This window comes from Gadus macrocephalus, chromosome 4 (genome assembly GCF_031168955.1).
Source record: "Gadus macrocephalus chromosome 4, ASM3116895v1".
NCBI lineage: Eukaryota > Metazoa > Chordata > Actinopteri > Gadiformes > Gadidae > Gadus > Gadus macrocephalus.
Genome location: NC_082385.1, coordinates 12387614 through 12406202, shown reverse-complemented (window position 1 = coordinate 12406202; position 18589 = coordinate 12387614). Strand labels below are relative to the sequence as shown.

General features: G+C 46.6%; 1 protein-coding gene across 3 annotated transcripts in view; it reads left to right on the top strand.

Moving 5' to 3' along the window:
- Nucleotides 1–10745: 10745 nt before the first annotated feature.
- rai14 (retinoic acid induced 14) overlaps nt 10746–18589 on the top strand; it is a 39166-nt gene continuing 31322 nt past the window's right edge. For 2 of the 3 annotated variants that reach the window (XM_060050280.1, XM_060050278.1), the window contains exons 1-2: nt 10747–10996; nt 12017–12079. In XM_060050280.1, coding sequence (XP_059906263.1) covers nt 12044–12079 — 36 coding nt within the window. In that variant the 5' untranslated portion in view covers nt 10747–10996; nt 12017–12043. Of the gene's footprint in view, nt 10997–11429; nt 11489–12016; nt 12080–18589 lie in introns of all 3 variants that reach the window. The other variant, XM_060050279.1, reaches the window with a different exon arrangement.

Sequence of the window (18589 nt, the reverse complement as noted above, 5' to 3'; positions counted from 1 at the left end):
GGATTGAGTCGGTTTAATTTTTTTGCTCAAAGCTTCTCCACCGAGCCGCGGACCAGTCGGATTCATTCAGGCAACGAACCAGTTGCTGCTTCGTACGTCACATGTCACGTGATTTTTTTTGCTCTGAAGCAAGCTTCGAAGCAGTGCTTCTTGGGAGTTGTAGATCAGGGTTTGAAGCACGCATCGAAGCTTCAGTGTCACACTGCCATCACTAGAGACGGCCCTTTTTAACCCATAAGAGGAAGAACTTATGTTGTCTTTTGTTTTAGGCATACCTCGAGATCTTTGAGCGTACCGCGGGTCGTGAAAGGTGGCCAGCAGACCAGTGGGGCTACATCCTAGCGCCCTTCCTGACCGGGGACGCCCAACGCGCCTACCGGGATCTCAACCCGGCCCAGGCCGCACATTACCCCATGCTCAAGCGGGCCATCCTCGCCCATTACGGACACAGCCTCCCAGCCCAGGCGCAACGGTACCACGACTGGGTTTACGACCCCCTGGGGTCGGTGAGAAGCCTGATTTCACAACTCGTCCGCATGGCGGAGCGGTGGCGCTGGGCCTCCGGGAACCAACCCAGGTCGGTGAACGACCTCGTTGAACTTTTGGAGAACTACCAAGTCACCCAGCGGCTGTGCAGCGCGGCGACCCCGGCCCCCGGAGGGGACGAGACGCGGACCGAGCGGCGCGGACGTATGCCGGAGAACCAGTGCACCCAGGCACCGCCCGCCCGCACGCCTGCCTACCCGAACCAGATCATCGCGGACCGCCGAGGGCCCGCCCCTCAGACCCCACCCCTCAGACCCCGAGAGAGGAGTGGAGGTGCTACACCTGCGGCCAGAAGGGCCACCTTGCCCGCCATTGTCCCGGAGCAGGGGACGTGTCCATGCCAGTCCGTCCAACCGGAGAGGAGGGGTCTGTCTCCGCACCACCTGCTGGTCCCACGAGCGGACCGAATCCCCAAGCCTACCGGTACGCGTGGGGCAGCACGACACCCACGCCCTACTCGACTCAGGGAGCGTGGTCACGTTGATCCGACCCAGTCTGGCAGACGGAACCTCCGGGTAGAGGATCGACGTAGGCTGCATCCACGGGCAAACCGAGTCCTACACCACAAGGAGGATCCCGTTCAAACCCTGAAGGGGACCTTCACGGTTCGGGCCAGGCTGGTCCCGAACCTCCCTATGCCCCTTTTGATAGGACGGGACTGCCCGTTCTTCGCCAAACTATTAGGGGCCGAGCTTCAGGCACCCCAACGCCGACAACCTCGGACCAGGCCACGCCGGTTGCCGCCTATATGGCCGTCCACCCGGCGCCATCCCGGTCCGACTCTGACGAGTCCCCCGACAGGCTCCCGAGAGAGGTGGCGCGGCAGACACACGCCTCGTCCACGGTCTCCCTTCCCCCGGGGACCCCGGACACGATGACCGCCTCCGAGCAGACACCTCCGCCAGACGGGAGGGAGACTCCACCCCTCATCGACTCCTCCGACTTCCCCCTGGCCGACGGGGGAGGCACCGGCAGGGGAGGTCAGTTCGCCACCGCCCAGCTGGAGGACGACGCTCTCAGAAACGCCTGGGGACACGTCCAGGTCCATGAGGGTCTATCGCGGGACTCGGTGAGTGGCCGGCAGTACCCACACTTTAGCACTAGGGAGGGGTTGCTATACAGGGTGGTACAGAGGGGGGGTGAGGAGGCGGAACAGTTGGTCTTTCCGAAACCATACGTGAGCAAAGCCCTCTATATGGCCCACACCCACCTTCTGGGGGCCCATCTGGGGATGGACAAGACGAGGGATAGAATCCTGAACCGGTTTTACTGGCCGGGGGTGAAAAAGAGCGTAGAGGGTTACTGCCGGCCGTGCCCCGAGTGCCAACGCACCACCCCGAGACCCTCGGTACGGAATCCACTCATACCTATGCCGCTAATAGAAGTCCCAATCGACCGGCTTGGGCTAGACATCGTAGGGCCCTTCCCCAGGACTAATCGAGGCCACCGCTACATATTAGTTACGGTGGATTACGCCACCAGCTACCCAGAGGCAGTTCCTCTCCGTGCCGCCACAGCCAAGGCGGTGGCGAGGGAACTAATGATTTTATTTAGCAGGGTGGGGATAGTCAGAGATCCTGACGGATAAAGGATCATGTTTTATGTCCCGGGATTTAAAGGACCTCATTAGTGTGTTGCAGATCCGCCACCTCTGGACCTCCGTCTACCACCCCCAGACCGACGGGTTGGTGGAGGGGGTCATCGAGGAGTCCCACAGCGCTTGGTCCAGCCATGTGGTCCTGGTCCCCAAACCGGACGGAACGTACCGCTTCTGCAACGACTTCCGGAAGCTGAATGAAGTGTCGGCCTTCGACGCCTACTCCATGCCCCGCATAGACGAGTTGATAGAGCGACTGGGGCCGGCCCGGTTCATTATTACCCTGGACCTAACGAAGGGTTACTGGCAGGTCCCCCGCACCCAGCGGGCCCAAGAGAAGACGGCGTTCGCCAGCCCTGACGAGCTGTACCAGTACACGGTCCTCCCGTTCGGGGTGCATGGGGCACCCGCGACCTTCCAACGGATGATGGACCGGGTCCTATGGACCAACAGGGAATACGGCCAACCACAAGAAGTGCCACCTGGACGTCGAAGAGGCATCCTATCTAGGCTATCGGGTTGGGAGGGGCAGCGTGACGCCGCAGGACAAGAAGGTACAGACCATCCGGACCTGGCCCCGGCTGAGAACGAAGAAACAGGTGAAGTCGTTCCTGGGTATCGTTGGATACTACCAACGGTTCATCCCTGCGTTCGCGACACTGACCAGCCCCCTCCACAAGTTGACGCGGAGGGCACTACCCGACCGAGTGGAGTGGACGGAGAAGGTCGAGGAGGCGTTCTCATGCCTCCGACGGGCCCTCTGCACCGAGCCACTCCTTATCCCCCCGGACTACAACCTCCCCTTCGTCGTCCACACCGACGCATCCGAGGTGGGGCTGGGAGCGGTCTTGTCACAGGTCCGGACAGGCGAGGAGCACCCGGTGACCTATATCAGCCGGAAACTCCTGGCCAGCGAGAAAACCTCCTCTACCGTAGAGGAGGAGGCGCTGGCGATAAAGTTGACCCTGGAGATGCTCCGCTACTGCCTCCTCGGACCTACACGCACCTTCACCCTAGTCACGGACCACGCCCCCCTGAAATGGATGGCCACGGCCAAAGATACCAACGCCCGGGTGACGCGCTGGTTCCTGGTGCTGCAGGACTACCACTTCCAGGTGGTCCATCGGCCCAGAGGCGCACACGCCAACGCAGACGCACTGTCCCGAAGGGACGCCTGCCTAGGTCTATCCCGGGGGGTCCCCGACTTGCAGCTGAGGGTGGGGGTGTGTGGCAACCCCGATCCAACTGGGGGGGGGTCAAACCACGCCAGCACCGGGGGCAGTGCCCTCTCCGCGGACAGGTTGTCCGAGGGAGGTATGTGCCGATCAGCGCAGCGGCGCGGGAACTCGTGTCGATCTCTCCGCTCCACTTTTCCAAGGGGAGGATAAAAGCATCGAAAGAGGTGAAAACCATTATTTATCGAAGCATGTGGAGAGTTTCAGATATACCGATGGGAAGATTGTCGGTTTTGTTCACGCCAGTTGCAGGGAGCGTGACATCACATACGAGACATGTAGTCTTTCTCATTGGATGTTCTCTACAGACTTTAACTGAACAATTGCTCAATACACGGTCAAACTCTTGACAAGAAAGGATTATCATTTAAATTCACAAACAACATATGTGTAATCCGGGGCATATAAAGACTGGGACCAGAAAATAATTACTTTCTCTCCATTGAAACCCATTCATATTTTTCGATCTCATAGGTCCCATGGGCTCTACCGGAAGGGGCGTGACTTCACCACTCTATTGAGGACATGACCTCGGTATTATTTTTCTTTAAATTTCGTTTCAGCAATAGCGGCTCATAGGGTAATTAAAACGTGTAAATCCGCTGGTCCGCCACGAGGTGGCATACTGCTATTGACAATACTACGTTAGTCTCCAGATGTGGATATCATTTGTGCTTATGATGAAGGAAGGAAAGTGGCTGAAGTGACTGCCATGTATAAACAAGCATTGGAGACTGCCAACACCATTTTTGTTACCCCAAAAAAGAAGTGGATTACCGTGAAGCAGCAACATAGAGGCAATTTTATCCCTATATTAAATGCATCCTTTGCATTTACCTCACATTGCCAGTGACCACATGCTCGTGTGAGAGGTATTTTTCGTCTCTATGCCGCCTAAAAACATGATTAAGATCCATTATGGCGGGTGAGAAGCTTTCTGGCCTTGCTCTAATAAATGTGCGAAGAAGATTTCCTCTGCATCCCATGAGGGTCCTCCAGAGATGGGCTGCATCTGGCCAAAGAAGAATTGTCACTTGTTTACATAAGAGGTAAGACTTATTGTTAGCTATGGTATTACTTATTCTTACCTATATGCATTCTTTATTTATCTACAGTTTTGAGAATTGACATGGGTTAAATGCGTATTCAATGAATTCTTTATATCATTGCAGAACATTGAAGAAGCCTGAGCAGGATCTCCACCTTTCTGTCTCTCACTCACTCATTCACCATAGCCTACCAACACTTAATGTATCTGTAATTTAATGTATATAGAAACAGATCATCTTAGTTGCAGTTTTTTGTGAGGCAGCAACACCACACACACACACCCCCCCCCCCCCCACACACACACACACACACACACATACACTCACACACACACACACACACACACACACACACACACACACACACACACACACACACACACACACACACACACACTGTGGCATCCCGCCACGTAAACCTCGGCCTGGACGGCCCGAGGGACCGTGAGGGACGGGATATACCACCCCCACCCACCAGCCGGCGACGGAGAGCATCCCTGTTGCCGCCCCAATCAGGGTGAATGGTGGACACCTGGCCGGTGGCAGGGGAGCCATTTTAAAAGGAGGTCTAAGACAGCAGCACGGCACAGCACAGCACGGCACGGGAGGAAGAAGGAAGTGCTCGTGGCAGCGAGAGAGCCTAGAGGCCCACGGAGGCCCTAGAGACCGCGTCTCCTTCATGGTTTGATTTAAGTGGATTGTACTCAATAAATGCCTGCAATGGCTAAAACCCCAATGCCAAGCGTGTTTTGTCTGTGGAACCCGGCCCAACCGAGCACCGGGTCACCACAACACACACACACAGTTATACTTATATATATATTTATTTTATGCTTACATCAACACACTCATACAAAGACACACACTGAACAGTTTTGCCTAAAAAAAATGTTTAATCAGCAACACAGTGTTGTGTGTGTATGTGTGCCTATGTGTGTGTTTTATTTGTATATACAGTCAAAATGGCATAACAAGACATACGGTATTCATTGGGACTATATCACAGTTCATTTTTTAAACAATAAGTTAAATGTTGGACACCTATATATTTTTTTTGTTAGTGTGGTATCAAAACAGGTCACTAGATGGGGCCTAGTGCTTAAGGAACCTAAAGCCCTTTAGAGGCAGTTAGTGGTCCTGCTGCAGAATAAGTACAGCAGTCAAGCTGAGCGCATGGTAATGTTTCGCATGGTAAGATAATCATTGATAACGTGCAATGTGTAGAGTTTAGTTGTTTTGTAGTTAGGTGCTAACATTTGGATGGTTAGCTTATGAGTAAGGTACAGTAGAACTGCTACATTGAAAACGGTTTGTTGCAAACCATTTTCCTGTATGTGTGTAAATAGTGTGAGGGGTACATTTACCAGTAAGTTACTCACGGTAAGGTGGTCTATTGAGTGGAACTGAAGAACAAGGAAACAGTTTTCAATGTACATATTACCCATTATTAAAAGTATTTTCTGAAGATATTGTGAAATCTCCTACACTTTAAATACTGAACTTTGTTGATTACCTTGAGAGGTTATTTGTTATGTGTTTACTATTTTGAGGAAACCAGCCACCTACCAGGCCATGTTGTGGGGGTTTGTCCGGGATAAGTGCCTCATGGTGACGGGTGCTCATCAACCAAAAACTGTGGGATCCTGATTTCCTGTTTCCTGAGCCATTGCATTGAGTGAAAGACTTCAGGTTTCCAGAGATGGCTGCTCCATGAAAACTACAAGGGGACATCCAGCAACAGGTTCATCAGCTGACCAGCTCTGCCAACACAGAACTGCTCTATAAGATTGCAGTATCAATCCAGACGTGGGGCAAAAAGATTTGCGAGGCTAGGTTTCGACTGATAAGAAACTCTTTGACTTCATTGTTGACTTTTTGAGAAGTGCACAACTGAAGTGCCGTGGGGACCGAGCAACGGTTCGCCTGCTCGTCTTCTGTGAGCTCATTGATGAACTGCAGACGCCACGGACAGATGTTGCACAGCAGCAAGCATCTGATGAAGAGAACTCAAAGTCTTTGTCTGAGACTAAACCAGTATTACGTTTTCCCACAGCCCCAACCTCAGTGGTTGCTGATCAGGTATCAGGTTTGGTTAGGTTAGCAGGCGTAGCGGCGTCACAGCCTCGTAGAGAATTTAAGATTCATGCTGGTCAAATTGCTGAATTTCTATTCAGATTTGAGTTATAGCAATCTCATGTAAGCAAATTGATGAAGAGCTAGCAAAAGGTTCAGAGACTGAGCTCATTAGAACAGGGCTGAAGATAATTAAGCCAGTATCCATTCCAAAGGAAAATTGACATCCACCAGTTAACTTAGACCATCTTCTTGAGTGTGTGTAGGAGGTTATACTGCAAATGCTCCACGAAGAATCTGACGTGTTTACTCAAGATTAGGGGGACGTTGGCTACATTGCCGACCCAAAGCTGAATATCCACACAACCGATCACAGGCCTGTTCAGAAAACGAACAACTCCATTCCCAAACTCCTGTATAATGAGGTAAAGGAAATAGTAAAAGATCGTCTTGACAGAGGACAGGCCAGGAAATCAGTGTCAGCTAGTTCTTCCCCAGTGGTTTGCGTGCACAAGCAGACCAAAGCCAATTGCTACAGTCAATACATTCAGACATAGACATAGCAAGATAGTATGTGTCTGGAGGCATTCTTAAAACCAGGGGAGGGTGTAGGGTAAGAATTCTGTCTACCAGACATAAATATGCATTGAGTGTAAAGGGTTAAAAACAATGCCCATGTCATGTGAAAAAATTAGGACACCCCATGAAATATGCAGTTCTATTTTAGGAAATATGGACCTATCAATATTTGATCTTCTTTCAAAGAATAATATAGATAACGGTGATGTAATGGAACAAAAGTCAATGAGGGTGTTACTTTGTTACAATTTATTTAACAAAAAATTAACAAAAATGCCAATAGAAAAAAGTTAGGACACCCAGTGCCCTAATTGCTGGTTTTGCCCCCTTTGGCTGAAATTACCTCAATTAGACGTTTCATGTAACTGTCTACCAGTCTCTGACATCAGTCAGGAGAAAGTTTATTCCACTCCTCCATGTAGAATTCTTTCTGCTATGTGATGTTGGAGGGGGGTCCTGCATGCACGACCCGTTTCAAATCACCCCACATTCTCTCAATAGGATTAAGATCCTGGCTTTGACTTGGCAATTCCAGAACTCTGCACTTCTCTCTTTTGATCCATTCCCTGGTGCATTTACTGTAATATTTGGGTCATTGTCATGTTGCATGGTCCACATCCCCTTCAGCTTCAATTTTTTTGACAGATGGTCTCAAATCTTCCTCAAGCACCCTCTGGTACAATAAATAATTCATGGTGGATTCTGTGATGTTGAGCTGGCCAGGCCCTGCTGCAGCAAAACAGCCCCAGACCATGACATTTCCAGCCCCATGCCTCACAGTTGGTATGAGGTTCTTGTGCTCAAATGCTGTGTTTGGTTTGCGCTAAACATGCCTCCTGTTACTGTACCCAAATAATTATATTTTGTATACCGTACATCTGTCCAAATCACACTGTTCCCAAAGTCGTTTTTTTTTCTCTAGGTGTTCTATGGCAAACTAAAGTCTAACCCTTTTTGAAAAGCAAGTGTTTCTTCCTTGCAAACCTCCCATGCAAATCACACTTGTGCAGTCTATTTCTAATAGTATATGCATGTACTTTGCCATCAAAGTACATGCATCTGGGACTTCTTTAAGTATCTTACAGTCTGATCTTGGGCTGACCTTGCTAGGATGGCCTGACATGGGCATGTTGACAATTGTCTTAAACGTCTTCCACTTGTAAATGATTTTCCGCACAGTGGAATGGTTGATTTCTTATTGCCTCACTGAGTTAGCGAATGGCATAAAGAGATTTTCAAAAGTTATTGGGACTATCACAGTTCATTGTTTAAATAATAAGTTAAATGATAAAAATAGACACCCATTTATATTTTTTATTAGTATCACAGTTTTAAATCTAACAAGATTGAGATTATTATCCCACAAGGTTTCTCTGACAAAGATTAACTTGAATGGCACATTGGTCATGATGGATCCCATAGGATCCCTCTGTGGGACATTGGGACGTTTGTTTTAATGCAAAAACAGCTCTTTGTCACATGCCCCATGTCATCATGCAAACTCTTCAACACTGCAGGTTTTAGCTTGTCAGGGAGGACTAGTTGTCTGTTGCCCAGTCTTACGGTTTAGAGTACTCCAACATTCACCTCCAGTTTATTCCACTCGTACAGTAATCGTCTCGTCTGTCTCCCCATAGTTCTTTCCTCTCTCATTGGGGGTCGTTGATTTTGAGTTCCTTGGTCACAACTTCTTTGATCGCTGGATCTTCATGTTGCACAGTTCTGATGTTTTCTGGTATGACAAGAAACCCTATCTGTCAACACAGCATCTTTAACCTCACAGATGAGTAGCAGTGCACCCCCCCAGGGAACATCCATGTCCTCGATTGTTGCTTCCTTGCAACACTGCAGACACCTCCTCTGGAACTATCGTCCTGGTGTGTGCGTCCATTTGATGTTGAAGGTTTCCTGGGTATGTGGAAAAAAATATCGACATCCGTTTTCTTCTTTCCCGGCTTGTTGTCCAAGAGGAAGTCTGCCAACTCCCCCACCCACCTGTGTCCCATCCATTCTTGCAGTACTCAGAATATAGGTCAGAACACCAGAGTGTGTGAGTGTGTGGTTTGTATAAATGCTGAGTACAGCTCCCATTCTGGCCCACCCTGTTAGGAACTCAAGTTTACTGGAATTTAGGTGATCATTTCTCTAAGCAGGTGTTAAAGTCCTGGACCCGTTCCAGAGGACACGCAGTTTGTTGCACTGGTGTTTTTATGATACTGCTCCCAGACCTTCATTTGACTCATCCGGGTGCAAAACAAATGGAATATTGAAGTTCGGGTCAGCCATAATGTGAGGGTTAGTCAGCCTTTCTACAAACCTCAACACCACACTCTGGGGTACTGCTCTCCAGGTAAGGTCACAGGTGTAAGAAATACAAACCCAGCAGATAATGTCCAACTGATTTATTTGAGGCAGAGCGAGGCTTCAGCTCTATCAATAACAAAATGAACTCTCGCCTCACAGGAAGAATCCCAAAACACAAATAAAGGGCAAGAGACCACCATTGACTTAAACAGGGTAAAAAACCAAGCAAAAGAAGAAAAGCCAGTTCACCGTCGTATTCCAGGGGCAGGCAAAGTTCAGAACAGCAAAAAGCCAAAACAGGCAGGAACCAAACAGGCATGGATAATACAGGGCTGTGTGAACTAACTATGGTGAACCAAGAACAAACACAAGAACAATCTGTCAAGGTGGCACTAACAGAACAGGGTATAAATAGGCTGAGTTAATAGTTAACACACAATGTGGATGGACACAGACACATGGACTGGACAGTCAAAATAAACACATGGTGGACAACAACCAAATAACCAGCAGGAGGCCGCAAAGTCACTGAGTCCAAACAGGTGCTGACAGGTAATGGGTGGAGGGGGGAGATGACCTGCAGATCTCCCTTCTTCATCCAACCTTTATCTTTGATTTGTTTGGTGGCCTTCCCACTCATCTCATATAGTCACCCATATATATTAATATAAGATCATATAAATAGTTCTAAAACTTGCATGTGCTACTTATGTTTATCCTTCTAGATGTATTTTTTTTAACTTGATGCAACTTTTCTTATAAACATCTTGGGACAACACTATTGAGTACGCTTATTCTCCTTAAAAGACTTTCATAAAAATAAACACTGTAAATAAATAAAACACTATCACTAGTCTAGGTCTAGAACCGTATGTCTGTTTTCTACGATCTTGCGAATCTTGTTTTAGTTGAAAAGGTTGAGAGATGTTGTATCATAGGCCTACCTTTAAAGGACATTGACGGATCAGCGGTGAAAATAGAACCTCTCCACTAGATGTCACTGTCGAGAAATTAGGCAAGTCCACCCTAATGTCCCAAAAGAAGATGATATTCAGAGAGAACTGATTGGATAGGTTTGGCTATTTTTAGGTTAAATATATTGACAGGGGTCGTATCAGAAACCCGTAAATATGTGTATTAATTATAATACAAATGTAATTACACTTAAATAAGTCCATTAACTTAAATTAATTTGTGCTGTATTGTAATCCATTCTACTATGATAAATTGTAATGTTAGGTTTAAGAAAATGTCTGTAAACACCGCTTTAAACAACAAGCGAATGGGACAGAAGAAGACCGCGGAGCCCGGGGCTCGATCACGGGAGCGTTTTGACATGTGACGTCACCCTCCTAAACCGGGTATCGAGCTCGCGAGTGCAGAGCGGGAGGCAGGATTCCCGAATAGCTCAACTTTTAATTCTTCAGCCCGGTCGGGACGTCGGTGTAGAGGGCGCTCAGTGGTGTTCTCCCACTTCCTCTCTCAGTCCTGTGGGTTATAGCCCTCACACCAGACCACTACTTCAGCTCGTTGTACCTCAGGCTTACAAATCTTTTTTTCGCTAAACCAGCGCCTCTTTTTTGGGCTGTTTCTACGACTTCCAACTTTGAAAGGTGAGTGTTCCTAAGCTGAAAGCTCGAAGTGGTTGATGACCAGTAGTAATTCTATGCTTGTTTGAGTGAACCCGCTGCCTGATAAGTTTGTTGTTTTTTAACGTCAACAAACAACACCTTTTATTTCGGTGTGTTGTGGTACACTGGTACTGTGATGTTTGTGTTAATACAGTTCACTTCAATGATCCAGTGTTTGTGTTCGGACAGTCCACTGTGATTGTCCTGTGTTTGTTAATACAGTTCACTACGAGGTTCCAGTGTGTGTGTTCAGATAGTCCACCTTGATGATCCCGTGTGTGTGTGTGTGCGTGTGTGTGTGTGTGTGTGTGTGTGTGTGTGTGTGTGTGTGTGTGTGTGTGTGTGTGTGTGTGTGTGTGTGTGTGTGTGTGTGTGTGTGTGTGTGTGTGTGTGTGTGTGTGTGTGTGTGTTCCAGTTAATGTTTTATACGAAAGGTCTGAGGGAACACATGTTTATTGTTTCAAACCAAAAGAGGTGAACACAAAAGTACGTGAATTAGCTGAATCCGATTTTTGGGAAGTCATGCAAATATGCACAGACGATTAGGCAACATGCACTTTCATTCTCCAGGATGGTAGAGATAACTTACGGTATGTCTGTTCGGGTATGCACCAAGGAAAAGCCTTTAATTATCATTTATATGGGCTCGGCTACCTACCTAACTCATCGAACGTATTGCAACTATGTTATGACACTGCACACTGCATTCTCCTTTCTCGCAACACCATACAAGGCAAATCACTGCTTTTGCATTCAGACATGGCAAACCCATTGTTGCCCAAAAATCGATTTTTATTTCAGTTTTCATAAAGAGAGGGTTAGAAGCACTGAATCTAAGTGCTTCTAGGAACCCTGTATATGGGTTCCTAGAAGCCTATAACAATGCTGTAGTTTATTTGGACTAACGTCGGCGCATCTGTGAGCTGACCCTCGCTCTGTTTCTGTGGTGATCTGGTGCGGTAGGAAGTCAATTAACTATCAGTCTTGCCCTTTTGTTCCCAGCCTCTCCCTGCATGGACCAGTTGGAACATGAAGAGCCTCAAAGCCAAGTTTAGGAAAAATGATGTAAGTTGTTTACTTTCTGTTTGTGTTTCTATGTTATTTACTGTCTGTAACGTTTCTATGTTGATCTCTGCTGTAATGACAGCTGAGTCTAATTTTGTCTTGTTGTTCTCTCTTTTTGCCGGCAACCTCAACAGAAAAGGGAACCAATGTTAACAGTTTTTTTGAAGCAGATATATAAGTGTGTTTAAGTGTGTAGTATAATTCCTTTATAACAATTTTTTATGCTGATCATATATTTCCTCAGCACCTTTCCTTACTTGAAAGACAATGACAAAGACATTGGCGTAATAAAGACAGTCAGATACATACACACTGCTTCCGGTGAACTGGTCATGCGTCTTGCTGTTGAGTAGTCGTCTAGACTCTAGACAGACAGAAAGTTGAGTGAAGTAGCGTGTAACTAGCAACCCTTTCTCCAGCGAAACATGCCTCTAAGCTGTTCCAGACATGCGTTGGATGTTCTCGACTATGAATCATGAGATTTGGTTTGAGTTTTTTCCATGTTGAAGTCATCCATTCATTCCCTGCGAGGTTCCCTCACAGGAAGTGAGGCGTCTACCGGGTGTATGACTCATCTGTTGTCACGGTGACCATGACACCAGAGGCAATTTGTAGGAAAAGCCTGGTGGGGCATCTTCCAAATAGGACAGTTTGTAATGTTGAAGGCAGAGGATATTAACAGAAGGACAAAGATAACGCATGTTGCAACATTTGGGTGAAACCTGGAATGAGTCGTATGACTTTTACACAAAGACTATATGACGTTTGGCATCTTTAACTGCAATGGACTGCATGCATCTTAATGACTACTGTTAAAGTAAAGTGGATCCCAACATCATAATACATTTGACACAATACAAGACCACGGTGCTCTAATGGCGCTTGACGCTATGCCAGAGAAGTAGAGTGCAAAGACTGACTTTACTCTGCAATTAAAATAATGCAACCACAAATCAACCTTTGAGCCGGTTTTAAACATGAAATAATGATGTTTATAGGAAACAAACCTGTTTCACACAACCCAGCCCAATCCAGCGTGTTTCTGGGCCAGGGAGCTGATTACATTCATTATGCCTCCACAGCCCTTAGCCTACCCTCCTACACTCTCCTACACACGGTGGCCTGAAGCCGGGATCACAGCCTCGCTCCGTGGGAAAGTAAACACAATATGGACCTCGGATATTACGCCCATATCAGAGAAAAATGACATGCGGATGATTGCGTTGCTAGGCGATGAAAGTATTTGAATAAATGGCCTTGCTTTGTATCTATGTGGTATTGACCGACCTGCATATGGGTTTATAACCCCGGGGGTGGGAGGGGGAGTGGGTGGGGGTCTTATAGCCATGCAGTTCACATGGAGGACCTTGGAGTGGAGGCAGAGAACAAATGCGCTGAACGGATGCTGTTGGGACAGGAGAGCCTCCGTTGTGCGTTGGTGTAGCGCGGGGGTGTTGTGGATGAGGCACAAAGATGTGATATCTGGATGTGATTGTTGCTTAGAAACTAGACTGATCACGACTGTATCGCAGACACGTATCTGACACACAACTCTGAAACACTTTGGAAACATTATCATTTTTGTCTTGCATTTTCAGAAATGCAGTTGGTTTTGATATGCCTAGTGTAATCAGTCTGAAAAAGGGTTTTGCAGTTGATTACTAGCTTGTAGTAGCTAACCTCCAATCAATGACAGAGAAGTGGATTACATGCCAATCCTGTTAAACATGAATGTTGTATAGTATTCCTGACGGGTCAATGCTGTGTTCTAATTCCTCAAGGGCATATGGCCCTCTTGGGCCATGGGGAGGGTAATGATTATGGACTGATCCATGACCAGTGTATTGCACTAGCGTGCTGTGCAACAGCACATTGTTCGCTATACAATGCCTGTGAGCATTTGAATTTCAATTATCCACCTTTCCCTTTCCAATATTTTATGAGTTTCTGTGGTTACACAGCCATGCATAAGCAGAAATATCATAAGCAAATCACAACAAATATGCCTATAGCTGTGGCTTGTTTCTCTCACAGTGTAACATGTTTTTATACAATCGTTTTTATTGCATTTATTCTAAATCAAGAAAAATTGTGAGAAAATATTCCCTGGTTTCTATTTTTGAGTTATGAGTCTCAGTGATGGATTGCAGAGGAATGCCCCTCCCCCCCCTCCAAGCTCTCCGTTATAAAAAACCAAGCCATCCAAACATCCAGACATTAATTCTTCACAATCACTGGAGGAGAAGCAAACCTCCTTATAAATAGCCTTTTTGTGAAGTCATGCAGTTGCAACAGCCTCCTGTCATGTTCTAGCCAAGGTTCAGGGGCATTAAGTGGTGTCTTATCTCTTCCCAATCTGACTTGTTGTCTTGATGTTCCTCCAACCCAGAGCACTGCACAAAATCAGTGTTTTCTGGATGTTCCCCAAACTCCAGTGAACTACACACAATACCCTGAGGGCTCTGCACTACACAACTCACCTCAGGCCTTGCTAACTTCTACTCCATGTTTTAAACATGAGCCCGGAGCAAAGAAGGCTTTCCCATTACCAGGGGAATGAAAGGTTGGTATTTTGGTCCCACAAAACTGAGGCTGACGATGTCCGGGTTTAAGGCCTGGCCCACTCTGGACACACTCTTATTTTGACCATTCAAAGCATTCAAACTAGGGGTGTCCTTTATGAAAGAACCTACATAATTAATGATTAATACAGAAGTTGTTTAGGCAATACTATGATTGACTAGAATGACTAACGTGCGCTTAAGCAAGGTTTAATGCCGAGGTGCTGGAAAACCTGGAATTCATGGAACGTGACCTGATCATGATAATACCCAGTACTGAAATATACTTGAAGATAAAAAGTTTTATAAAAGTAGAGTGAAATAACTTTTTGGATTCTCCTATTCTTATCATTGGGTAAGCAAAGAAAAAATAACATTTTGAAAGAACGTACTACTTTACGTTTGGTAAATGTACCTCACATTAGAGTGTCATGAGCATCCCAAATATAAAATGTTTATCTCGAAACCTGACTACATCTTCTATGCGTCTGCACAGAGGTTAGAGCTCTCAGTGAGATGATAAGTGCTGCCGAAGACCCTGCCCATGTTTAATCAAGACACTGTGAGCAGGTGTGCTGTCATACCAGGTCATGGTGAATCAGAGTGTGTATGTGTCTGTGCGTCTGTGCACGTGTGTATCGTTCTGCTGTCTCTAGACAGCAGCGTCTCAGCCTGTGTCTGGCTGGACGTGGAATCCATTGCTTGTCAGGGAGGGCTATACTTTATGGATTACTTAGGTTTAAGCATGCAGGTTCTTCCACCCATTCATATAAATGTGTGTGTGTGGTAGGGGGGGGGGGGGGGTTTGGGGGCTACTTTAGGGGAGCAATGTTCACAAAATGTTCAGAATAGGTATGCTGGGTCTCTGGGAATGTGCTTGGCCATGGCTGCAGCGGAGAGACTTCCAGGCTCTTGTTAGATTGTAGATACGGCCGGCAACCTCTCCCCTGCCAATCAGTTGTGTTTCTGGACCCAGTTCTGTAACGCGATCCCCCCACAGGTCTGGCTGTGTTTTCTGTTTCAGTCTAAAACACTTTTGTTCCGTACCGAGCTGTAACAGTTTGAATGGTTTCAGAGCACTATGTTGTTTAACTACCCCCATCCCTGGGTCATCTTTGGATCACTTTAATGGAAGTCATGGGCTTTTCTCTGCTTGTTACTTTGGTTACTTAGTGATACAAGGTTTAAAAACTCTTGGGAGTGCATGGAGGGGAAACCTAATGGAAATGCAGTGATTTTATTTATTTTTTCACCTCGTCGCGTTCTACCTGAACACAGAAACTGAACGGTATCGTTTATATTTCAAAAAGCGACGTTCACCACAACCCACATCTTGTTCCTGAGGATTATCACAAAGAACAATTAAAAACATTTGTTTTGGCACTCAGAGCGGCACAGACCTCCTGCCATGGAGGTGTTTCAGTGCCTGGACACACGCAGCAGCAGCAACAATGACAAACAATGAAAGAATTCATTTCCAGTTCACTTGTGTGGTGGAATTTCACCTATTTATGCAGTCTGGTGAGGTCATGCCCATTTTCATCTGGTCACATGATCAAAACCAAAACATCGACAAATGGAAGATAAAGCCAATCCATTAACAATTGTAAGGTATTGTCCTTGTATTAGAAGGTTTTGGTTTTTTCTCTAGGTGTATGTTTTAAAGTAACACATTGCAGCTTGTACAAAACAGATACTTGACTCTGATTGTCTACACAATGAACACAGACCTTTGACTGCGTAACAATTCATTTTTTTAGTATTAATTTTCCGCCAATCATAAAGTATGCTAGCCTGTGTTGCTTTACAAAAATTTTGCGTTCATGAGGAAATATACTGTTTTGCAGAAGATGGATCTTGATTGATTCATAAAATATAAACGATGAATTGCGGCCTCTCTCGGCTTATCCCAAATAGGCAACTGTGGAGCTGAAAGGCATCATTTTAGTTTATCATCTGTCGTTGCTATCAAGCACTTTGTGCAGATCCAGGAGATGCAAGCCATCCCATAGAGCCAGGGGCTCCATGCCGGCCCTCTGCAGGACCCCTGGTCTGAGAGGTGGTTCTCTCCGTTCCAGAGAAGTGATACTGATTGACACGACTTCGGCATAAAGTCACATGAGGATAGTTCACTCAGGTCAACCAGAAACAGTTGTATAATGATACCCTGAGATATAATGACATTTCCTGAGCTGTTTTGGTGCCCGAGGAAGGGTTGTAAGACTTGGTTTTTAGTTAGACAATATAATGTTTAGGCTAACACAATTGAGCTGTGCGATGCGTGTCAGTCCTTGGTCAGTCAGGAGTCGTGATTCTGGAGACCTTTGGAGAGGGTCTGTGTTCTGCTGTGGTTGACACACACACACACACACACACACACACACACACACACACACACACACACACACACACACACACACACACACACACACACACACACACACACACACACACACACACACACACACACACGCCTCTCCTCTCCCTCAATATCTCTATCTCTGTCACTCTCCATCTCTGTCACTCTCCCTCTCTCTCTCTATTTATCTATCTCTGTCTCTCTCACTCTCTCACTCTCCTTCTTTCTGTATGTCTCTCTCTCTGTCTCTCTCACTCCAGCACACATACAGATCTGCACTCTGACATACTTTCATCCAGTGGTATGACTTCTGTGTGCTCCATTGTAGCCTCTACCAGTGTTACCCCCCCACCCCCAGGGTACCCTACTTTACCCAGTTTCCCCGGCTGCTGGGCTAAGCAGGATTACCTCCGCTTGTATACCAACACGCGCACACACGCCACACACGCAAAACACACATATAGGCATGCAGGCACCCACACACACACACACACACACACACACGCACGAGCACACGCACACGCACACACACACACACACACACACACACACACACACACACACACACACGCAGGCCCTCATATACAGGCATGCAGACACACAGACACACACACACACACACTCACTCACACAAACATAAACACACGAGAAAATATGTATATTGCCACATGCACATTATTATACTTGGAGTGCAGCCACACACACACACACACACACACACACACACACACACACACACACACACACACACACACACACACCAACCCACACAAACAGAAACACACACACATCCCCCCACTCCGTATAAAATTGTCTGTGTCTAATTAATGTGTGGATTATGGTCCGTGTCCTGTCTGTCCTCGACAGCTGTTTCCAGGGTTTACATGATCTGGGTTACATCCCGACACAGAAAACACCTATCAGACCGAGCCTTCTGCGTGTGTTTTCTGACTCATTGAAAGCTTTTCACAGGAATGTTACATTCAACCTGATTGGTCAGCTCATATTGCCAGAAGGAATTCCTTTATGTGGCCACACGTTGTTAAATGTGCCCTATTTTTATCAAAGAATGATTACATAAAGAAAGTGTTTCTATTCTCAGCCTGAATATGTTATCTCAGCCTGTGTTGGGGTTATTTTTCCATTCCCTACAACAGCACTGGGAGGACTATGCTGTAGAGCCCAACGCATACCGATAACAGCATGAGACGCAATCCAACAAAGTCCCAATTGGCTTTCAACCCGTGCTATTATGGGATTTCCATTCAATTTCTTAGATGTGTGGGTACAAGATAAAATAAATTTACAAAGGCTTTAACATGCTAGAATATTCAAAAGAGGACCTCTTCATTCATTTTATTATGAATGAAGTGGGTTGCTGAAGTGCATTCCGTTGGTCTCTGTGTCAGTATGTTACAGGACTATGGTCTAGCTTGATGTATTAAAAGGGATATTAATGCTGAGAGGGACCGTAAACCTTCTGGAGTAGGACAGCTCTAATCTGGCAGTCTGGAGGAGAGACAGCACATTTTTCCCCCCGTGTGTGTGTGTGTGTGTGTGTGTGTGTGTGTGTGTGTGTGTGTGTGTGTG